The sequence below is a fragment of the Gigantopelta aegis genome, chromosome 9 (assembly GCF_016097555.1).
Source record: "Gigantopelta aegis isolate Gae_Host chromosome 9, Gae_host_genome, whole genome shotgun sequence".
Classification (NCBI taxonomy): domain Eukaryota; kingdom Metazoa; phylum Mollusca; class Gastropoda; order Neomphalida; family Peltospiridae; genus Gigantopelta; species Gigantopelta aegis.
This window is the reverse complement of record NC_054707.1, coordinates 56,637,530-56,663,780: the sequence shown is the minus strand read 5'-3', so window position 1 is coordinate 56,663,780 and position 26,251 is coordinate 56,637,530. Positions and strand designations below refer to the sequence as shown.

The following is a 26,251-nucleotide window of genomic DNA, read 5'->3' as shown; positions in this document are numbered from 1 at the left end:
GTTGCAAAAGCAAGTAAAACAGAATTGTGGGATACTCAACATAAACACATTACCATAATATGATCAAAGGATTCAGTTAACTTGCAACTTTTCTCAAATAACATGTTTGTTACATAAAAATTAACACAATTTAAAATATAACATTTTATGATGTAAAATGTGTATTAAATGACATTTTACCATTTCACATGTTGATTAATTGACTTTTTACAAATTTAAGTGTACATGACATGATGTATCTCACACTTCAGAATGTATTTTAAGTAACTTGTTTCACAATTTAGGATGCATTTTAAAATTAATTATATATTTTTTTTAAATAGTATCGCGATGTATTGCTCTTTAAATATAAAATTATTTGCACAGATTTTCACACTTTGCCAAGACTGGTGGGGAGGCCTATCTGATGACCCAAGTGCAGGTGGAAGTTCCAGAAAGTGACCTTATCAAAATTATTGTGAGTAAATTCTTTATTTCTAATTATATGAGAAATATATTCAGATCAAACATATACATTATACATAACTTTAAAATAGATCTTATGGTTGCACACCACCATTTTCTTTTTCATACATTTTAATGTATTTTCTATATCAGAAGAAATTCTGTAAAATATACTACAACATTAAAAGAACCACATGACTGCCAGGGAGTAAAGTTGTTTGGTAACCACATTTTTAGCTATCCGCCCTATAGGTACTACTAAACCAAATAACTTCCGGCTAGATCAAAGTTCAAGGTGCGCCCAACTTTTGATAGAGCAGTTAATACCGCAAGTCCTGACATTGGTGATAAATGTAATTGTGTTTGTTGTTTAAAAAAAAAAAGTGCAATTTTATTTCATCTGGTACCACTGTGTCAAGTAGCCTTGTGCTTGAAAAATGTGTGGGGTACCTCTAAAACAAAATACTAAAATTTTGTGCAGAACTAGGGTAGTCATAGATGCTACGTGTTATCTCTGAAATAAGCAGTGGTAGTATTTATATCTGTGGTGTTTATGTCGATTGATATGTTGCAGGTAGGAGTTTTAGCCACATATGTTACTATGGGATTTGATTTGGTGGTATACACCCTTAAGCCAGAGCATCACTTCAGTTTGCAGATATGTAAGTGACAGCATTCCACATGCACAACCGGCCTCGGTGGCGTCGTGGTAGGCCATCGGTCTACAGGCTGGTAGGTATTGGGTTCGGATCCCAGTCGAGGCATGGGATTTTTAATCCAGATACCGACTCCAAACCCTGAGTGAGTGCTCCGCAAGGCTCAATGGGTAGGTGTATACCACTTGCACCGACCAGTGATCCATAATTGGTTCAACAAAGGCCATGGTTTGTGCTATCCTGCCTGTGGGAAGCGCAAATAAAAGATCCCTTGCTGCTAATCGGAAGAGTAGCCCATGTAGTGGCAACAGCGGGTTTCCTCTCAAAAATCTGTGTGGTCCTTAACCATATGTCTGATGCCATATAACCGTAAATAAAATGTGTTGAGTGCGTCGTTAAATAAAACATTTCTTTCTTTCTTTCCACATGCACAGTTGTTACCATTTAGTAATAAAATAACAAATGACTTCAAACCACTGGGATAAGGTAAAACCACTGGGATACGGTAAAACCACTGGGATAATGTACTAGTGTACTGTGTTAAATACATATACACCATTCTCACAGTTTACTGTGTTAAGTACATGTACACAATTTTCAGTGAACTGTTAAGTAAATGTTCACGATTCTGACAGTGTACTGTGTTTTGTATATGTACAATGTACTTGATTCTCACAGTGTTCTGTGTTAAGTGCATATACACGATTCTGACAGTGTACTATGTTGTTAAATAGAGGAATCAGTTGGTGTACTATATTAATTACAGCACTCTGGTAGGGTACACGGTTAATTAAAGAAAGAAATATTTTATTTAACGATGCACTCAACACATTTTATTTATGGTTATATGGCGTCAGGCATATGGTTACGGATCACACAGATATTGAGAGAGGAAACCTGCTGTCGCCACTTAATGGGCTACTCTTTTTGATTAGCAGCAAGGGATCTTTTATATGCACCATCCTACAGACAGGGTAGTACATAAAATGGCCTTTGATATACCAGTCATGGTGCACTGCCTGGAACGAGAAATAGCCTGATGGGCCCACCGACTGGGATCGATCCCACACCGACCACGCATTGAGCAAGCACTGTACCACTGGGCTACATCCTGCCCCAAGGTTAATTATGGCAGTCCTTCGGCGTACTCGTTTTCTAATTTGTTAATTAATGAACTCTGACAGTGTACTGTTTTGTTATTTACAGGTCTGGACCCATATTCACAAAAAGGTGTAAATTTACGTCTACGACTAGCACTTACGTCTGCCGTAGATTTACGTTTACATGCAAGAAGCACCTTATTCTCAAAGACGGTCGTAAATGTAAACGTAACTTAGTTGGACGTAAATCTACGATTTAACACTCTCACTGGAGAAATAATAATATAAAACATTAGAAACGATGGCTACCGGGTAAATAACAAATGTGCATAACACCATTTCGTTTGTCGTCTGCTAACAATAACATCGCGAACGGCGAACCATGGCATTTTGGTATTGGTGAGGATCCACGTTTTGGTACGCACTTGAGGACATTTCTTAAAAAGGAAAAGATAACTCAGGAGAAATTGGCCGAGTCAAAAATATCCGTTCCATCACAAACAAAAATATCGCCATCGCAAACTGCTTCAGTTATTGGAAATGCTGCCAGTTTCCGTAAATAATAGTAAATAACGGCGATCATGTTTGATTTATTATATGTACACGACTTACGTGCAGCGTTAGTTGTAACTGGAGGCACTCTTATATTTACGTCCAACTTTACACGTAACTTACGTTTTCGTTGTTTCGTGAATAGCTCTTCAGTCGTAGATTTACGTTTACGTGTAAAACTTGGCTTACGATGTTTTGTGAATATGGGTCCAGATGTACAGTGTGCAGGTTTTTTGTTTTATTACAGGAGTCAAACAGTGTAATGTTATTTACATGAGTCTGACAGTGTACTGTTATTTACATGAGTATGACAGTGTACTGTTGTTTACATGAGTCTGACAGTGTACTATTATTTACATGAGTATGACAGTGTACTGTTATTTACATGAGTCTGACAGTGTACTATTATTTACATGAGTATGACAGTGTACTGTTATTTACATGAGTCTGACAGTACTATTATTTACATGAGTATGACTGTACTGTTCTTTACATGAGTCTGACAGTGTACTGTTGTTTACATGAGTCTGACAGTGTACTATTATTTACATGAGTCTGACAGTGTACTGTTATTTACATGAGTATGACAGTGTACTGTTGTTTACATGAGTCTGACAGTGTACTATTATTTACATGAGTATGACAGTGTACTGTTATTTACATGAGTCTGACAGTGTACTATTATTTACATGAGTATGACAGTGTACTGTTATTTACATGAGTCTGACAGTACTATTATTTCCATGAGTATGACAGTGTACTGTTACTTACATGACATGAGTTATGAGTATGACAGTGTACTGTTATTTACATGAGTCTGACAGTACTATTATTTACATGAGTATGACAGTGTACTGTTATTTACATGAGTCTGGCAGTGTACTGTTGTTTACATGAGTCTGACAGTACTATTATTTACATGAGTATGACAGTGTACTGTTATTTACATGAGTCTGACAGTGTACTGTTGTTTACATGAGTCTGACAGTGTACTGTTGTTTACATGAGTCTGACAGTGTACTGTTATTTACATGAGGCTAACAGTGTACTGTTATTTACATGAGTATGACTGTTTAATTATTTACATGAGTCTGACAGTGTACTGTTATTTACATGAGTATGACAGTGTTCAATTATTTACATGAGTATGACAGTGTACTGTTATTTACATGAGTCTGACAGTGTACTATTATTTACATGAGTATGACAGTGTACTGTTATTTACATGAGTCTGACAGTACTATTATTTACATGAGTATGACTGTACTGTTCTTTACATGAGTCTGACAGTGTACTGTTGTTTACATGAGTCTGACAGTGTACTATTATTTACATGAGTCTGACAGTGTACTGTTATTTACATGAGTATGACAGTGTACTGTTGTTTACATGAGTCTGACAGTGTACTATTATTTACATGAGTATGACAGTGTACTGTTATTTACATGAGTCTGACAGTGTACTATTATTTACATGAGTATGACAGTGTACTGTTATTTACATGAGTCTGACGGTACTATTATTTACATGAGTATGACAGTGTACTGTTATTTACATGAGTCTGGCAGTGTACTGTTGTTTACATGAGTCTGACAGTGTACTATTATTTACATGAGTCTGACAGTGTACTGTTATTTACATGAGTATGACAGTGTACTGTTATTTACATGAGTATGACAGTGTACTGTTACTTACATGAGTATAACAGTACTATTATTTACATGAGGCTAACAGTGTACTGTTATTTACATGAGTATGACAGTGTACTGTTACTTACATGAGTATGACAGTGTACTATTACTTACATGAGTATGCCAGTGTACTGTTACTTACATGAGTATGACAGTGTACTGTTATTTACATGAGGCTAACAGTGTACTGTTACTTACATGAGTATGACTGTACTATTATTTACATGAGTCTGACCGTGTACTGTTGTTTACATGAGTCTGACAGTGTACTGTTGTTTACATGAGTCTGACAGTGTACTATTATTTACATGAGCCTGACAGTGTACTGTTATTTACATGAGTATGACAGTGTACTATTATTTACATGAGTATGACAGTGTACTGTTACTTACATGAGCCTGACAGTGTACTGTTATTTACATGAGTATGACAGTGTACTATTATTTACATGAGCCTGACAGTGTACTGTTACTTACATGAGTATGACAGTGTACTATTATTTACATGAGCCTGACAGTGTACTGTTACTTACATGAGTCTGACCGTGTACTGTTATTTACATGAGTATGACAGTGTACTCAGGGCTTCTAGAATTTTTACTAGCCATGGGATCAGTAATTTAAAACATTTACTAGCCATGATTAAAAATTCAATAGCCCTACTTTACTTATACAATAAAGTAATAATCACATATATTACCTAAAGAGGGAGATAGCAATTAAAAACACTAAGAATGGGGGGTTTCGTTGGGGGAAGTATATTCATATTTACAAAATAAGACTTAAATACAGCATTTGACAACTTTTTTTTCAGTAGCTGTTGGGCATGGCAATAGTAGTTATTTACTAATCCAACATTGAATATCACAAGCCATGGGAGTGGGGCTACCATAATCTAGAAGCCCTGGTGTACTGTTATTTACATGAGGCTAACAGTGTACTATTATTTACAAGAGTATGACAGTGTACTGTTACATGAGTCTAACAAAGTAGTGTTACGTACATGAGTCTGACAGTGTACTGTTATTTACATGAGTCTGACAGTGTACTGTTGTTTACATGAGTCTGACAGTGTACTGTTGTTTACATGAGTCTGACAGTGTACTGTTATTTACATGAGTCTGACAGTGTACTGTTGTTTACATGAGTCTGACAGTGTACTGTTACTTACATGAGTCTGACAGTGTACTGTTATTTACATGAGGCTAACAGTGTACTGTTATTTACATGAGTATGACTGTTTAATTATTTACATGAGTCTGACAGTGTACTGTTATTTACATGAGTATGACAGTGTTCAATTATTTACATGAGTATGACAGTGTACTGTTATTTACATGAGTCTGACAGTGTACTATTATTTACATGAGTATGACAGTGTACTGTTATTTACATGAGTCTGACAGTACTATTATTTACATGAGTATGACTGTACTGTTCTTTACATGAGTCTGACAGTGTACTGTTGTTTACATGAGTCTGACAGTGTACTGTTATTTACATGAGTCTGACAGTGTACTGTTATTTACATGAGTATGACAGTGTACTGTTGTTTACATGAGTCTGACAGTGTACTATTATTTACATGAGTATGACAGTGTACTGTTATGTGTACATGAGTCTACATGAGTCTGACAGTGTACTATTATTTACATGAGTATGACAGTGTACTATTACATGTATACTGTACTATTTACATGAGTCTGACAGTACTACTATTTACATGAGTATGACAGTGTACTGTTATTTACATGAGTCTGGCAGTGTACTGTTGTACTTACATGAGTCTGACAGTGTACTATTTATTTACATGAGTATGACAGTGTACATGAGTATGACAGTGTACTTATTTACATGAGTATGACAGTGTTATTATTTACATGAGTTATGACAGTGTACTGTTATGAGTATTATTTACATGAGTACAGTGTACTGTTACTTACATGAGTATGACAGTGTACTATTACTTACATGAGTATGACAGTGTACTGTTACTTACATGAGTATGACAGTGTACTGTTATTTACATGAGTATAACAGTGTACTGTTACTTACATGAGTATGACATGAGTATGACAGTGTACTGTTATTTACATGAGTCTGTGTACTGTTGTTTACATGAGTCTGACAGTGAGTACAGTGTACTGTTATTTACATGAGTATGACAGTGTACTGTTATTTACATGAGTATGACAGTGTACTGTTATTTACATGAGTATGACAGTGTACTGTTACTTACATGAGTATGACAGTGTACTATTACTTACATGAGTATGCCAGTGTACTGTTACTTACATGAGTATGACAGTGTACTGTTATTTACATGAGTAACAGTGTACTGTTACTTACATGACAGTATGTGTACTATTATTTACATGAGTCTGACAGTGTACTGTTGTTTACATGAGTATGACAGTGTACTATTATTTACATGAGCCTGACAGTGTACTGTACTGTTATTTACATGAGTATGACAGTGTACTATTATTTACATGAGTATGACAGTGTACTGTTACTTACATGAGCCTGACAGTGTACTGTTATTTACATGAGTATGACAGTGTACTATTATTTACATGAGCCTGACAGTGTACTGTTACTTACATGAGTATGACAGTGTACTATTATTTACATGAGCCTGACAGTGTACTGTTACTTACATGAGTCTGACCGTGTACTGTTATTTACATGAGTATGACAGTGTACTCAGGGCTTCTAGAATTTTTACTAGCCATGGGATCAGTAATTTAAAACATTTACTAGCCATGATTAAAAATTCAATAGCCCTACTTTACTTATACAATAAAGTAATAATCACATATATTACCTAAAGAGGGAGATAGCAATTAAAAACACTAAGAATGGGGGGTTTCGTTGGGGGAAGTATATTCATATTTACAAAATAAGACTTAAATACAGCATTTGACAACTTTTTTTTCAGTAGCTGTTGGGCATGGCAATAGTAGTTATTTACTAATCCAACATTGAATATCACAAGCCATGGGAGTGGGGCTACCATAATCTAGAAGCCCTGGTGTACTGTTATTTACATGAGGCTAACAGTGTACTATTATTTACAAGAGTATGACAGTGTACTGTTACATGAGTCTAACAAAGTAGTGTTACGTACATGAGTCTGACAGTGTACTGTTATTTACATGAGTCTGACAGTGTACTGTTGTTTACATGAGTCTGACAGTGTACTGTTGTTTACATGAGTCTGACAGTGTACTGTTATTTACATGAGTCTGACAGTGTACTGTTGTTTACATGAGTCTGACAGTGTACTATTACTTACATGAGTCTGACAGTGTACTGTTATTTACATGAGGCTAACAGTGTACTGTTATTTACATGAGTATGACTGTTTAATTATTTACATGAGTCTGACAGTGTACTGTTATTTACATGAGTATGACAGTGTTCAATTATTTACATGAGTATGACAGTGTACTGTTATTTACATGAGTCTGACAGTGTACTATTATTTACATGAGTATGACAGTGTACTGTTATTTACATGAGTCTGACAGTACTATTATTTACATGAGTATGACTGTACTGTTCTTTACATGAGTCTGACAGTGTACTGTTGTTTACATGAGTCTGACAGTGTACTGTTGTTTACATGAGTCTGACAGTGTACTGTTACTTACATGAGTATGACTGTACTATTATTTACATGAGTATGACAGTGTACTGTTATTTACATGAGTCTGGCAGTGTACTGTTGTTTACATGAGTCTGACAGTGTACTGTTATTTACATGAGTATGACAGTGTACTGTTATTTACATGAGTATGACAGTGTACTGTTACTTACATGAGTATAACAGTACTATTATTTACATGAGGCTAACAGTGTACTGTTATTTACATGAGTATGACAGTGTACTGTTACTTACATGAGTATGACAGTGTACTATTACTTACATGAGTATGCCAGTGTACTGTTACTTACATGAGTATGACAGTGTACTGTTATTTACATGAGGCTAACAGTGTACTGTTACTTACATGAGTATGACTGTACTATTATTTACATGAGTCTGACCGTGTACTGTTGTTTACATGAGTCTGACAGTGTACTGTTGTTTACATGAGTCTGACAGTGTACTATTATTTACATGAGCCTGACAGTGTACTGTTATTTACATGAATATGACAGTGTACTATTATTTACATGAGTATGACAGTGTACTGTTACTTACATGAGCCTGACAGTGTACTGTTATTTACATGAGTATGACAGTGTACTATTATTTACATGAGCCTGACAGTGTACTGTTACTTACATGAGTATGACAGTGTACTATTATTTACATGAGCCTGACAGTGTACTGTTACTTACATGAGTCTGACCGTGTACTGTTATTTACATGAGTATGACAGTGTACTCAGGGCTTCTAGAATTTTTACTAGCCATGGGATCAGTAATTTAAAACATTTACTAGCCATGATTAAAAATTCAATAGCCCTACTTTACTTATACAATAAAGTAATAATCACATATATTACCTAAAGAGGGAGATAGCAATTAAAAACACTAAGAATGGGGGGTTTCGTTGGGGGAAGTATATTCATATTTACAAAATAAGACTTAAATACAGCATTTGACAACTTTTTTTTCAGTAGCTGTTGGGCATGGCAATAGTAGTTATTTACTAATCCAACATTGAATATCACAAGCCATAGGAGTGGGGCTACCATAATCTAGAAGCCCTGGTGTACTGTTATTTACATGAGGCTAACAGTGTACTATTATTTACAAGAGTATGACAGTGTACTGTTACATGAGTCTAACAAAGTAGTGTTACGTACATGAGTCTGACAGTGTACTGTTATTTACATGAGTCTGACAGTGTACTGTTGTTTACATGAGTCTGACAGTGTACTGTTGTTTACATGAGTCTGACAGTGTACTGTTATTTACATGAGTCTGACAGTGTACTGTTGTTTACATGAGTCTGACAGTGTACTGTTACTTACATGAGTCTGACAGTGTACTGTTATTTACATGAGGCTAACAGTGTACTGTTATTTACATGAGTATGACTGTTTAATTATTTACATGAGTCTGACAGTGTACTGTTATTTACATGAGTATGACAGTGTTCAATTATTTACATGAGTATGACAGTGTACTGTTATTTACATGAGTCTGACAGTACTATTATTTACATGAGTATGACTGTACTGTTCTTTACATGAGTCTGACAGTGTACTGTTGTTTACATGAGTCTGACAGTGTACTATTATTTACATGAGTCTGACAGTGTACTGTTATTTACATGAGTATGACAGTGTACTGTTGTTTACATGAGTCTGACAGTGTACTATTATTTACATGAGTATGACAGTGTACTGTTATTTACATGAGTCTGACAGTGTACTATTATTTACATGAGTATGACAGTGTACTGTTATTTACATGAGTCTGACAGTACTATTATTTACATGAGTATGACAGTGTACTGTTATTTACATGAGTCTGGCAGTGTACTGTTGTTTACATGAGTCTGACAGTGTACTATTATTTACATGAGTCTGACAGTGTACTGTTATTTACATGAGTATGACAGTGTACTGTTATTTACATGAGTATGACAGTGTACTGTTACTTACATGAGTATAACAGTACTATTATTTACATGAGGCTAACAGTGTACTGTTATTTACATGAGTATGACAGTGTACTGTTACTTACATGAGTATGACAGTGTACTATTACTTACATGAGTATGCCAGTGTATTGTTACTTACATGAGTATGACAGTGTACTGTTATTTACATGAGGCTAACAGTGTACTGTTACTTACATGAGTATGACTGTACTATTATTTACATGAGTCTGACCGTGTACTGTTGTTTACATGAGTCTGACAGTGTACTGTTGTTTACATGAGTCTGACAGTGTACTATTATTTACATGAGCCTGACTGTACTGTTATTTACATGAGTATGACAGTGTACTATTATTTACATGAGTATGACAGTGTACTGTTACTTACATGAGCCTGACAGTGTACTGTTATTTACATGAGTATGACAGTGTACTATTATTTACATGAGCCTGACAGTGTACTGTTACTTACATGAGTATGACAGTGTACTATTATTTACATGAGCCTGACAGTGTACTGTTACTTACATGAGTCTGACCGTGTACTGTTATTTACATGAGTATGACAGTGTACTCAGGGCTTCTAGAATTTTTACTAGCCATGGGATCAGTAATTTAAAACATTTACTAGCCATGATTAAAAATTCAATAGCCCTACTTTACTTATACAATAAAGTAATAATCACATATATTACCTAAAGAGGGAGATAGCAATTAAAAACACTAAGAATGGGGGGTTTCGTTGGGGGAAGTATATTCATATTTACAAAATAAGACTTAAATACAGCATTTGACAACTTTTTTTTCAGTAGCTGTTGGGCATGGCAATAGTAGTTATTTACTAATCCAACATTGAATATCACAAGCCATAGGAGTGGGGCTACCATAATCTAGAAGCCCTGGTGTACTGTTATTTACATGAGGCTAACAGTGTACTATTATTTACAAGAGTATGACAGTGTACTGTTACATGAGTCTAACAAAGTAGTGTTACGTACATGAGTCTGACAGTGTACTGTTATTTACATGAGTCTGACAGTGTACTGTTGTTTACATGAGTCTGACAGTGTACTGTTGTTTACATGAGTCTGACAGTGTACTGTTATTTACATGAGTCTGACAGTGTACTGTTGTTTACATGAGTCTGACAGTGTACTATTACTTACATGAGTCTGACAGTGTACTGTTATTTACATGAGGCTAACAGTGTACTGTTATTTACATGAGTATGACTGTTTAATTATTTACATGAGTCTGACAGTGTACTGTTATTTACATGAGTATGACAGTGTTCAATTATTTACATGAGTATGACAGTGTACTGTTATTTACATGAGTCTGACAGTGTACTATTATTTACATGAGTATGACAGTGTACTGTTATTTACATGAGTCTGACAGTACTATTATTTACATGAGTATGACTGTACTGTTCTTTACATGAGTCTGACAGTGTACTGTTGTTTACATGAGTCTGACAGTGTACTGTTGTTTACATGAGTCTGACAGTGTACTATTACTTACATGAGCCTGACAGTGTACTGTTATTTACATGAGTATGACAGTGTACTATTATTTACATGAGCCTGACAGTGTACTGTTACTTACATGAGTATGACAGTGTACTATTATTTACATGAGCCTGACAGTGTACTGTTATTTACATGAGTATGACAGTGTACTATTATTTACATGAGTATGACAGTGTACTGTTACTTACATGAGCCTGACAGTGTACTGTTATTTACATGAGTATGACAGTGTACTATTATTTACATGAGCCTGACAGTGTACTGTTACTTACATGAGTATGACAGTGTACTATTATTTACATGAGCCTGACAGTGTACTGTTACTTACATGAGTCTGACCGTGTACTGTTATTTACATGAGTATGACAGTGTACTCAGGGCTTCTAGAATTTTTACTAGCCATGGGATCAGTAATTTAAAACATTTACTAGCCATGATTAAAAATTCAATAGCCCTACTTTACTTATACAATAAAGTAATAATCACATATATTACCTAAAGAGGGAGATAGCAATTAAAAACACTAAGAATGGGGGGTTTCGTTGGGGGAAGTATATTCATATTTACAAAATAAGACTTAAATACAGCATTTGACAACTTTTTTTTCAGTAGCTGTTGGGCATGGCAATAGTAGTTATTTACTAATCCAACATTGAATATCACAAGCCATGGGAGTGGGGCTACCATAATCTAGAAGCCCTGGTGTACTGTTATTTACATGAGGCTAACAGTGTACTATTATTTACAAGAGTATGACAGTGTACTGTTACATGAGTCTAACAAAGTAGTGTTACGTACATGAGTCTGACAGTGTACTGTTATTTACATGAGTCTGACAGTGTACTGTTGTTTACATGAGTCTGACAGTGTACTGTTGTTTACATGAGTCTGACAGTGTACTGTTATTTACATGAGTCTGACAGTGTACTGTTGTTTACATGAGTCTGACAGTGTACTATTATTTACATGAGTATGACAGTGTACTGTTATTTACATGAGTCTGACAGTACTATTATTTACATGAGTATGACAGTGTACTGTTATTTACATGAGTCTGGCAGTGTACTGTTGTTTACATGAGTCTGACAGTGTACTATTATTTACATGAGTCTGACAGTGTACTGTTATTTACATGAGTATGACAGTGTACTGTTATTTACATGAGTATGACAGTGTACTGTTACTTACATGAGTATAACAGTACTATTATTTACATGAGGCTAACAGTGTACTGTTATTTACATGAGTATGACAGTGTACTGTTACTTACATGAGTATGACAGTGTACTATTACTTACATGAGTATGCCAGTGTACTGTTACTTACATGAGTATGACAGTGTACTGTTATTTACATGAGGCTAACAGTGTACTGTTACTTACATGAGTATGACTGTACTATTATTTACATGAGTCTGACCGTGTACTGTTGTTTACATGAGTCTGACAGTGTACTGTTGTTTACATGAGTCTGACAGTGTACTATTATTTACATGAGCCTGACAGTGTACTGTTATTTACATGAATATGACAGTGTACTATTATTTACATGAGTATGACAGTGTACTGTTACTTACATGAGCCTGTCAGTGTACTGTTATTTACATGAGTATGACAGTGTACTATTATTTACATGAGCCTGACAGTGTACTGTTACTTACATGAGTATGACAGTGTACCATTATTTACATGAGCCTGACAGTGTACTGTTACTTACATGAGTCTGACCGTGTACTGTTATTTACATGAGTATGACAGTGTACTCAGGGCTTCTAGAATTTTTACTAGCCATGGGATCAGTAATTTAAAACATTTACTAGCCATGATTAAAAATTCAATAGCCCTACTTTACTTATACAATAAAGTAATAATCACATATATTACCTAAAGAGGGAGATAGCAATTAAAAACACTAAGAATGGGGGGTTTCGTTGGGGGAAGTATATTCATATTTACAAAATAAGACTTAAATACAGCATTTGACAACTTTTTTTTCAGTAGCTGTTGGGCATGGCAATAGTAGTTATTTACTAATCCAACATTGAATATCACAAGCCATGGGAGTGGGGCTACCATAATCTAGAAGCCCTGGTGTACTGTTATTTACATGAGGCTAACAGTGTACTATTATTTACATGAGTATGACAGTGTACTGTTACATGAGTCTAACAAAGTAGTGTTACGTACATGAGTCTGACAGTGTACTGTTATTTACATGAGTCTGACAGTGTACTGTTGTTTACATGAGTCTGACAGTGTACTGTTGTTTACATGAGTCTGACAGTGTACTGTTATTTACATGAGTCTGACAGTACTGTTGTTTACATGAGTCTGACAGTGTACTGTTACTTACATGAGTCTGACAGTGTACTGTTATTTACATGAGGCTAACAGTGTACTGTTATTTACATGAGTATGACTGTTTAATTATTTACATGAGTCTGACAGTGTACTGTTATTTACATGAGTATGACAGTGTTCAATTATTTACATGAGTCTGACAGTGTACTGTTATTTACATGAGTCTGACAGTGTTCAATTATTTACATGAGTCTGACAGTGTACTGTGTTGTTAATTACAGGAGGCTGATGAGGGGCCCGTGTGGAACCCAATCCGTGACCCGTACACCTGTTCAGTGGCCTCACCAAAGAAAGAAAGCAAAATGAAAGGCTTGAAAAGTTACATTGCATACCACCTCACCCCATCGGTGAGTATACATGTACCACCTCACCCCATTAGTGAGTATACCACCTTACTCACCCATCAGTGAGTATACCACCTCACCCCCATCTGTGTGTATATCACCTCACCCCATTTGTGAGTATATCACCTCACCCCCATCTGTGAGTATTTCACCTCACCCCATCTGTGAGTATATCACCTCACCCCCCATCTGTGAGTATATCACCTCACCTCATCAGTGAGTATATCATCTCACCCCATCTGTGAGTATTTCACCTCACCCCATCTGTGAGTATATCACGTCACTCCATCTGTCAGTATATCACCATTATCTCATCTGTGAGTACATCACCTCACCCCCATCTGTGAGTACATCACCTCACCCCCATCTGTGAGTACATCACCTCACCCCATCTGTGAGTTTATACCGTTATCCAGTCTGTGAATACACATCGGCCATCGGCCTTGCAATACATTTTTTAATGAATTTCATCTGAAACTTCATGTGATTGCTTGCCTAGCATAATTTAAGGAGAGTGATCTTCAGCTCACTTTGATTTTGCTCATGTCGAAGGCTGAGTCCATCATTTCATCCTATTTGTGAGTATATCACCTTGCCTCAAATGTGAATAAATTACCTCATCCTGTATGTGAGTATATTTACCTCACCCCAGCTGAATAAACCACCTCACCCCTTATGTGAGTAGATTACCTCACCCCATCTATGAATACACCGCCTCACATCATTTATTGTCGTCTAATCAGGGCACTGTTTTACACAGCTACCTCATGCACTTGAGGTAATCTTAGTGCTAAGATTGTTTCATAAAATGGGGCCCAGGTAGATAACCTACCTCTTTGCCAACAAACAGTTTCATCTCATTTTTACTGTTTTGTTTATTTTGCAGTTCAATAATATTCAAGTGAGTCGGAGATACAAACACTTTGACTGGTTACACGAAAGATTACAAGAAAAGTTCCCTTGTATCACAGTGCCTCCATTACCCGACAAAGCTATTTCAGGTATGTACTACACTATGTTATACCAGTGTTAGATACCAAGATACTAATGTTAGCTATTAGTGTTAGATACTGGTGTACCGTATATTGCCGTGTATTAGCCGACTCCTTGGATAAGCCAACCTCTTAGTTTGACCCTAAATATCTAGTACAAAATCATCGGCCTTGTGTATAAGCCGAAGTCATCTTTTGTGCAGCTGTATGTTATATCGATTTCAATAATACTGTCAACAAATAGACACCTCATATTTGTTTTCCCTTTAATTATTACAAACACGGTAATCGTGATCGCAGTCAATGTGGCAATGCTAACATCTACCATGCCGTGAAAAATAATTTAAAACTGATAAAGCATAACAGAAAAATAAATAATTCAACATATCACTAGACACAAGTAATTAATTTATTCACTGGACAGCAAAAAGTAAAATCGTTGAAGCATGTTTAATCCCCCACCACACACACACAGAAACAAAAGATCACGCGGTCCGTGACTGCAGCTGTTCACTGTATATAGTATGGTCATGTGACAATAGTGGGAGTAATTATTGTCCTGAAATTCATGTTATGTTTTTTCAGTCGGTAATGTTAATAATGAGCTTAATTTATTTATAACATCACTTTACAGTTTAATGCTCCCTCCCAACAAAACAATAATATTAAAAATATAATACTTGTTTGAAGAAAAAACACTGTTTTGTATCTTAAATTTGATATATGAAAGACTGGTCCCAGTACAGGTCAAACAAAGATGGCGGACAGTTGGAAAGAATATGTTTTTACCATTGAAATGACAATAAAACAAGTAATTTTTTTTATTATTATTCATCAAACTTATAATGCATTGAAGAACAAAAAACTGCATAATATTGCATGATGGGGTGTTTTATTTATACTGTGCACAAATTATTGTTACATAATCTGTGAAAGGCTATGGGTCTGATCAAAATTTATAAGTCACGGTCGGGAGTATTTTTGATCGGAATTTTATGCTCCAATTTGTTGCCTCCGTGTATAAGCCGACTCTCTTCTTTTGGAAAGTGTTTCTAGACTTCAAAAGTCGGCTAATACACGGCAATATACGGTATATTAGATACCCAGTGTCAATACTAATCTTAGATACCAATCTTACCGGTGTTCAGTATAGTTGTTAGATACCAATATTAGATACCCAGTGTCAAATAATCTGTGTCAATTACTTTACCATGTACATGCTGGACACCTGAATTATTTCTGTCTTGTTTATTCATTTCTTATTATTTTTGAAGTAAGATATTTTATTTTAAATATAGGTTAGCATATGCCATATGTAATTAAACACATTAAACCAATAATAATCTTTTCTGTTAAGTTTAACAGATGTTTTCTTTTTCATACATTTTATTTAGTTTATTTATTTGCACTGATATTTATTCATAACAAAATTTAAATAATTGAATAATACCTACAACACAGCACCTAATACTTTTCCTACTAACATCTTGGTCGATTGAATGTCATGTTTGTACTCACTTGATGATTAGGTGGAGTGTGACAGTTTTACATTCATGATTCCACAATGCAATGTTCGAAACGCTAGTGGTATATGAGCATGTAAAAATTATTCGCACTCGACAATGCATTCATATACATAGTGTGTTCTGCTAGTAATATACAGAATAAACAAAGGTTTTCTGTGGGAGTGCATGTACATTTTGTATGGGTGTGTGTTTGCATGTAAAGCATTAGATTCTTAACAGTTTTTGTTCTGTTTGATTTCAGTACCTGGCTTTGGAGGTTTGTTTTTCTTTCAGTCAAACTTTTGTTTCTGTACCAATCACAATAAGTTAAGGGCCACATGAACACTGCACTGAAAAATGCAAACAATGAAATCCATTGGTAATTTTAAAAAACACAAATTTATTTCAATTATTTAATAACAATTCCATATAGGATTCATTCCATTTCAAGCAACAACAAAAGAGACATGCACTCTTAACATAAGCTCCCCATCTTTTTAAAAGTCACAGATGCAACTCGCGTTCATGGCGAAGTCTGTAGTGGGTATGGCCACCATTAGCTGCAAGACATGTTATACAATGCCAACACACGGACAGCATGATGTTCCTGAGAGTCTGTTGGGGATGTTCTGCCACTCCTGCTGCAGGAAATGGGTCAGTTGATGAACATCAACAGGCTGGGGTGCCTTCAAGCCACCTGTTGTCAAAGAATGTCTCAGACATTTTGATGGGTGCCAAATCAGGCGAGGCTTCAGGGTTTCTGCCAGAGGGTAAAACGGGTATGGCACCATACCCAAATATCTTTGCAGATTTTTTTTTAAATTAACCTTTTGACAAAATTAAATGCTCTTATCATTACTGTAAGATTTTTTTAACCCTAACCCTAAACGTAACCCATTTTCTTTCTTGGGGAGGCCTCCCATACTCGCTGTTGTCTGGTTGAATTCAATTCCATAGTGCCATACCCAAAAAATTCTTTCTGGCAGAAACATTGAGTGTGGGTGAGGCGATGCATCCTGGGGATCCCCTGCTGCTGCAGGACGTCTGTGAGAACCGACATCTTTGAGGAGTAGCATTGTCATCCTGCAAAGTGGCGACTGGTCCCATGGCTTGCAGAGTAGATTGGATGATAGGGAGTACAGTCTTGTGACAATTAGCGAGCCCTGAACAACGTACAGCATTTTCTGCCATTGAGGTGGATGCCGCCCCACACCCCTGTAAAAGATGCATCTCTTATCGTTGTCCAGCGCAATTAGCACCGACACTATGATGCATGGGTGCGGCAGCGAGCTGGAGTCAAGGGAATTCTGTCTGCTGTGCTCCTTTAGATGTCTGGTCGTCATAGACTTTCTTTAGAATTGTTGACATGCTGACATTTACATGGACAATATTCATTAGCTAACTTCTCGATAGTGAGGTGAATAACCGATAGTGCATGAAACAATGATCCTGTTCACTAGTGCAGCATTGGCGTCCAGAACAGGGTCACTCTGTCAGTGACGGGGTATGCACTTGGGATTTGTTTTGACTGGCCAATTGGGCCACTCGTAGCAACACTTTGACTTGCCCATACAACTTTTGAATGGCCCGTGGCCAAATTTCATTAAAAAAAAAGAACTACTTAAATTGCACTTTAAAAACATGTTATTATAGCATACAAACAATAATAACAATGCAAAAGAAGGAAACAGAGCTTGTTTTAATTATATTGCAAACTGTTGTAATTAAATTATAATTATGTTGTCACGGGACCCACACAATCAAATGTGGAATATTTTACCAAGGTTCGGTCTTGGAATGATTGTCGTTGGCAACGATGGCAGTGACGATTGGGTGTTTGAAAAAGTAGACTCGGAATATTCTGTAAGAAACGAAAACGTTCCAAACACAATGTAACTTCGGAAAACCTCAGGCTCGTAAGCAAAATCTCTCTGCGAAACATAGCGTAGTGGAATGTGACGAGTTGTTACGATTGAACCTATGAATACATTTAGGTGGCCAAGGTTTTCCGAATACCTAATCAAAACCGGCCGAGGCATTCCGAATGGTTTTAGACTGTTCGATAGACTGGGGAAGTAATTGCTATTATGTCCTATATGGGTTTGGTTGCGCAGATACTAATAGGAAACCAGTTGAAAACAATAAATAAAAAATAACTTTCTGATCTCTTACAAAGATTAGTTATTTGCATTTTGATACATAATACAATATGCGCAAATTTTCGATTGCCAGGCGGGCGACACGTGATACGGTTTTGACTTGCCCGATGCTATTTTGACTCGCCATGGGTGATCGGGCGACCGTAAAGTGCACACCCTGCAGTGACATGGAAATGTGCTTACAGCTGTTGGATGATGGAATGGCTCACTTGGAGGCTTCTCGCCACTTTTTGCATTGATACGTGTTTACCCATGCCAGGGCTCGGTCACAGACCAGGATGCTCAGTTTAATTTATACCCACCCTACCCAATTCAAAGAGAAAAAGTATTAACATAAAAAAGGAATTTCATATGCACCATGCAGTTCTCTGGCAAATGCCCTGCTTTGTCAGCAAAAACAGTCTTAAAAAGTCGGAACACTTTCAGATTTTTTTTATCACACTTTCTACTGGTAAACAAACAAGCTGTGAATAAAAGGTTGATGCACTTGCAATATCTGCAATGTTTTGACCATGTCTGTAACTTACTTTTCATTATCTATCTGTCTTGATATTTTTTCCAAATGTTCTAAAATGTAGGATAAACACTCATCCTGGCCCTTAACTTGTTGTGATTAGTATAGTTAAAACAAGCTTTTATTTCCAGTTAACACAGCTTATGTTTTCAGTTAAAACAAGTGTTCAGTTTGGTAGACTGATAACATTTTTCAAGTCTGATAAAAGGCTATTTGTTTGGCTGTATTAACTACCCAGTAAACAGCTATGAGGAATGACACATGTTATGTTAGGGGAAACAAGGACAGGAGTGAGAATCTGTAGAATTTGAAGAGTGAGTGTCTGGAGGTTCTGAAACAGAAAAATATACGTCAAACACAAAAATATGTTGTAAGTAGAGTAGGTTGAGAGAGAAACAGTAGTTGATAGAGAGAGCAGGGAATTGAGGTGGAGATAATAAAGGGGTTGGTTGGAGAGAGGAAACTGGAGTTGATGGAGAAATATTTAAAGTGTGTAGAGGAAAAGAGTAATATAAACTTCTAGATAATATGGAATAATGGGGATAAAAGTAGACAATAAAGTGGGTGGAGACAGACTAACAGGGTTGAAGATGATATTAAAGAGGTGGAGAAAAAGGGTAAAGGTGTGGTGGATAGGGAGAAAGATGTAGTGGATTATTTGTCCACATCCACTTCCCAACACATTATCCGTTGTCCATCAAATGTGATTTATTGTATTGAATTCAGTTTGGTGTGAACAGACCTGACCACCTCTGCTTCTGCACATTTACACCTGTCCGCACAAATCAATCCAGAAATGATTTTACCTGAAGTGGACAATGGGTGTGGAATCCATTCTCACCATACATTGACTTAATACTCAGACTGTTTCCTGACGTCTGTCTTCATCTCTTCATATTTACCCACCTAGTAGTAAATAAACATACATAGGATAAACACACATACATCTACTGCAATAATAAGCATTGAGTGAAGATACCTACATAGGATAAACATACATACATTTACTGCAGTAATAAGCATTGAGCGAAGACACCTACATGTACATTGAGTGAACACCCATACATCTACTGCAGTAATAAGCATTGAGTGAAGACTCCTACATTGGGTGGAACACCAACATCAAGTGCAGTAATAAGCTTTGAGTGAAGACACCTACATTGGGTGAACACATACATCAACTGCAGTAATAAGCATTGAGTGAAGACACAAGCATTGACTAAAGACACCTACATTGTGTGAACACACATACATCCACTGCAGTAATAAGCATTGAGTGAAGACACATACATTGGGTAAACACATACATCCACTGCAGTAATAAGCATTGAGTGAAGACTCCTACATTGGGTGGAACACCAACATCAAGTGCAGTAATAAGCTTTGAGTGAAGACACCTACATTGGGTGAACACATACATCAACTGCAGTAATAAGCATTGAGTGAAGACACAAGCATTGACTAAAGACACCTACATTGTGTGAACACACATACATCCACTGCAGTAATAAGCATTGAGTGAAGACACATACATTGGGTAAACACATACATCCACTGCAGTAATAAGCATTGAGTAAAGACACATACACTGGGTGAACACACATACGTCTACTGCAGTAATAAGCATTGAGTGAACACTCTGACATCTACTGCACTAATAAGCATTGAGTGAAGACACCTACATTGGGTGAACACATACATCTACTGCAGTAATAGCATTGAGTGAAGACACCTACATTGAGTGAACACACATACCTATAGACCCTCCCATAATAGGGCACATTAAGAAATTAATGAGATATATCATTCAGTCTGGCAACTGAAAACTTTTAATAAAATCTTCACTTGGGAGTCTGTACATTTAAGTGTGATTATATATCAATTAGCTTTAGCATTTTTGTAGACTGTATATGGAAACAGTTTTGGTATTAATTTTATAATCATCTTAGGTATTACTAACATTTAGTTTAGATGTGTTTAATGAAGAATATTAATGTTTTGTTTTATTATTACATTGTTTACTTTATTACATGTAGAATAATAATATTTAATTTTGAATAGACGCCCACAAAGGAGATTAGTGTATTACTATTTGTGTAACATTTAAACAAAGATTATTATTATTATTATTATCATCATTATTATTAAAATAAATACATTTTTTGTTAAATGATACAATTTTTTTTATTGAAAAATAAAAGTTTAAAGTGTCAGATGCATAGAATTATTTACACTGCTAGAGTAAACAGTTAGTATATTAATACATTCAGTTATCAGGAGTGTTTTCATGCTTGAAAGGTTAAGTTGTCAGCACTATGATGGTATCTGATGTGCAGAAAAAATTATTTTTAACTTTGGTAAAAAGATTCTTCTTAATTAGATTTGTGACCAGTCGATTTGTCAGTAAATTAATGTATCAATGAAAGTATATTCCAACTTTGAGCAGGGAGGCATGTCTTTTCTCGGTTGTTTGATTGTTGCCTTTGAAACACACTCTTCAAATAGCTTGCTATTGATTGGGAGCTAACACCATATGATGTTATGCACCATAACTGCCACCTTTATGTGAAAGGTCTGTACTACAATAAGCACTGAATAAAGACGGCTACATTGGATGAACACCTATACATATATTGCAATAATAAGCACTGAATAAATACAGCTACATTGGATGAACACACATACATATATTGCAATAATAAGCACTGAGTGAAGACGGATACATTAGATGAACACACACCTGTACTGCAGTAATAAGCATTGAGTGAACACACCTACATGTGCTGCAATAAGAAACACTGAGTGAATCTGCATGTACATCTACTGAAGTAATAAGCCACATACAATAGAAACTAGTTAATGATAAAAATTTTTACATAAATCACTTAGGTCACTTGTGAGTGTATCTGTGTAATTTGAACACTAAGAACAGCAAACAGCCTTAACGTTCTAGAACTCATGACCAACAGATTAGACTTCATATCCACAGGAAAATGGTTAATTTTTTTCATTGCACATGTAATGCACAACTAAACAAGGATACTGTAGATCCTGAAATTAATGCGTCCCTAAATTAATGAGAGTGGCGGTGGGCAGACTAAAATACGACATGAAATTAATGCAAGTGCCCTCCCTATGAAATATTACTTTCCTAATAACACATGTCTGTGTACTCTTCCAACTATATCTTCTTAAGATATGCCCACAAAGTTGAACTTGAACAGTAAAAACAAAGAAATGGTCGACCTCAGGATTAGCATGCTAAAACCCATTTGTGGTGAATCGTGTCGGCTTTTGCTGGCCTATTGGACAGTTAGTCTATCTTGCCTACGATGAATTGTGCTCCAGTTATTTTATAAATGTACTAGAATTTCAGTCTTTGTTTTAATAGCATGTGACACACAGCTTGCTGGACTATAGAAATAAATGTGTTCTATTATTAATACGAATAACACAAACTCGCATTTTTCGCATTAATATTATGATCGCATTAATTTCAGGATCTACAGTAGTTACAGTATCAGTTTAATAGTTGAGGTATTTCTTCCTGTATTTTGGTTATTAATTATTCTGTTTTTATAGTTTATTGGTTTTGAATGGAAATTAGAGAACAAAAGGCATCATAGTGGTAGCTCAGTGGGATGGTATAATAACATATTTATTTTGAATGTAATTAATTTATTTTCAGTGTAATTTGCATTTATTGGCAGGTTTTTAATATGGTTTTTGTTGTTATTGTTTTGTTTGTTTTGTTAACCCACATGTACTTACCCTTTAATTGAGGACCCAATATGGTATAAAATAACAAAAAATCAGCATAAAATCTGTGACATTGTTCAACTACAGTTTCATATTCATCTCACAAGTGTTAAAAGGGAGTGTTTTTAATGATTCATGAGCAGGATTAGATGAGTTGTTTTTGGAAGGGAAAGTTATGTGTCACAAGCCACCTTGGTAACACTGCATCTCATTCTGTACTTGATGTGAGAGAAACAAGAAATAGTTGGCTGATTTTAAGCTAATTTTATAACATAGTTTGGAGAGAAAAATTGCATTGGAGGTTCATACATGTATATCAGGTTTTGGCTTTATTATGAAGAATTCACTATCTTACAACTGACAAAACAAGCTAACTGCATTAGTTTGCATTGATTTGAATGAAAAATAACCCAGTAACTTGAAAAATTATATTCTCATAATATTTATTTTTAAAAATTAATGGTTAAATTTTGTCGTTGGGTGGCAGATGTCGTATGAGGCCCTATTGAAAAGTGGTACATTTTCTTGTTTCTGCATGCCAATGTGGTGAACTACATGTAATGTTAGCAGACTCATTATTGTTACCTTATCGAGGGGTATGGGTGGGGAGAGAGAGAGATGACAAGCTAAATGTGCGTCCACTTTGTAAGCAGCAGCCAACCTGGAGGGAATATTTTCAAAGGTTTTATTAAATATTGCTTGGAATGAGTTGGCTACATGCTTGAAATGCTCATCATTGAGACACTCATATATAATTATATACATGTCATATGTGTGACTATACAGTGAATGTTTTCACAGGTCGGTATGAGGATGACTTCATCACAGAGCGGATGCAGCGGCTGCAGCTGTGGATCAACCGAATGGTGCAACACCCAGTCGTCTCACAGTCCAGTGTCTTCATCCACTTCCTCACATGCACGGACGAAAAGGTCAGTCAAGCTCCAGCCTACATGTTTACTGATAAATCTTGTCAACCCACTGTGATTGTGGCTTCATCCTGTTTACTGACAACTCTTGTCAATTCACATCTCCTGTCCCGAGTCAGGCCCCTGAGACTTTACTTGTGAGAGGCGTGTTCGAAACCCCAGTGGTACATGAGTATGTAAAACTAGTTGCCCATTACCCATTGGCATTTCACATTCTGACCAGCCTCGGTGGCGTCGTGGCAGATCATCGGTCTACAGGCTGGTAGGTACTGGGTTCGGATCCCAGTCGAGGCATGGGATTTTTAATCCAGATACCGACTCCAAACCCTGAGTGAGTGCTCCGCAAGGCTCAATGGGCAGGTGTAAACCACTTGCACCGACCAGTGATCCATAACTGGTTCAACAAAGGCCATGGTTTGTGCTATCCTGCCTGTGGGAAGCCCAAATAAAAGATCCCTTGCTGCTAATCGGAAGAGTAGCCCATGTAGTGGCGACAGCGGGTTTCCTCTCAAAATCTGTGTGGTCCTTAACTATATGTCTGACGCCATATAACCGTAAATAAAATGTGTTGAGTGCGTCGTTAAATAAAACATTTCTTTCTTTTCTTTCTTTCACATTCTGATTCGATCCATCCTGTTTACTGACGTACAACAGTTGTCAATTCACTGTGATTCTATCTTCATCCTGTTTACTGATAACTCTTATCAGTTCACTTTAATTCTAGCTTAATCAGGTATACTAATAATCTTGTCATCTCACTGTTATTCTATCTTAAACCTATTTACCAATAACTCTTGTCATTATACTAGCTTAGCTTTTATCTTCATCTTATTTACTGATAACTCTTGTCAACACAATGCAATTCTAGCTGTTTACTAATAGCTCTTGTCTGTAAGAATCAGTTTACAAGATAAATGCCAATAATTGCTTGCTTAAACTATAATTTGATATTGGCACATATATTTCCATTATTATTTCGAAGACAAGTGTGCATTGTTTATGTTCCCATGACAAATGAAGTGTATTAGGCCATCCAGGATGTTTGTTCTGTAGCCTGGTGATGTTTTCTGTTTTTAACAGAGGTGGAAGCAGGGCAAGCGTAAGTCGGAGAAAGATGAATATCAAGGTGCAAGGTTTTTCCTCTTGTTACAGACTCCGCCCCATCACCTCGATATGGCAGACGTGTGAGTATTTCAATACATCTCACTAACATTTATACAAACCATAGTGTTTAAACAGCCCTTTCAGTCTCTCAGTGAAGTGAAGTATGTTAGTCTAATATTGAGCATCATACTGAATTTGTTACAAATCCAAATCTTTGAGCTAAAGAATCTCAACCAGAAGACAGCCTGGGTACATTGGGTGCTGTAGACATTTTAAAAATGGGCAGGGTGTTCAGCAAAGTGCTTGTTTTTCTTTTCTTTTTTTCATACCAATCAATATCCCATGCCCAGTTCATCACAGGCCATGTTTAGTACTCCTCTGTCTATGGGAAAGTGCTTGTAAAAGATCCCTTGCTGTAATGGCATTGGGTTTCCCTCTTTCTCTAGTGTTGAAGACTTACATGTAAGTCACCTAATGTTACATTGCAAATTTTTAAAATGTGTTGTGGTGTTGTTAAACAGACATTTTCTTTAACTTTGTTTCATATGATAAATGGATTTTTTGGACATTGATCTTTGATATTGTTTGATTTAGACCATATTGTGACCATTTGCCAACAGACATTTAGCTGACAGATTGTTAACCGATAGATGGTTAAGGATATGGTTAAACCAGTCTGTCAGTGAAATATCACTTGTTAAAAGGTCCAGGTACCATTTTAAACATGTTTAGTGTAATGTTGGGTTACTGTCTACTGTGGCAGAACCTATGCAGTAAAATACCAACCATCATTAATGCAATTTTTTGTGCAATGTTGCAGTAATTGTTTTTTTATTGTTTTACTTCCAGAGATAAGAAAATGGAAAATTTCTGCAAATTTGTGATGAACATGACTGAAAATACAAAATTTTTATTGAATGGTTTGGGTGAAAACTGCAAGAAATATACTGGGTGTAAGTATTGGTAATTTCCACTTTAATCACTGTCAT

General features: G+C 36.1%; 1 protein-coding gene across 2 annotated transcripts in view; it reads left to right on the top strand.

Annotated features, from left to right (window-relative positions):
- The window catches only part of LOC121381165 (sorting nexin lst-4-like), an 82,989-nt gene that overhangs the window by 45,897 nt on the left and 10,841 nt on the right, over positions 1–26,251 (top strand). Inside the window, exons 6-12 of one of the 2 annotated variants that reach the window (XM_041510339.1) lie at positions 367–457; positions 14,178–14,303; positions 15,187–15,301; positions 17,060–17,074; positions 24,031–24,161; positions 25,239–25,342; positions 26,112–26,215. In XM_041510339.1, the coding sequence (XP_041366273.1) occupies positions 367–457; positions 14,178–14,303; positions 15,187–15,301; positions 17,060–17,074; positions 24,031–24,161; positions 25,239–25,342; positions 26,112–26,215 (686 nt within the window). The remainder of the gene's footprint in view (positions 1–366; positions 458–14,177; positions 14,304–15,186; positions 15,302–17,059; positions 17,075–24,030; positions 24,162–25,238; positions 25,343–26,111; positions 26,216–26,251) is intronic. The other variant, XM_041510340.1, reaches the window with a different exon arrangement.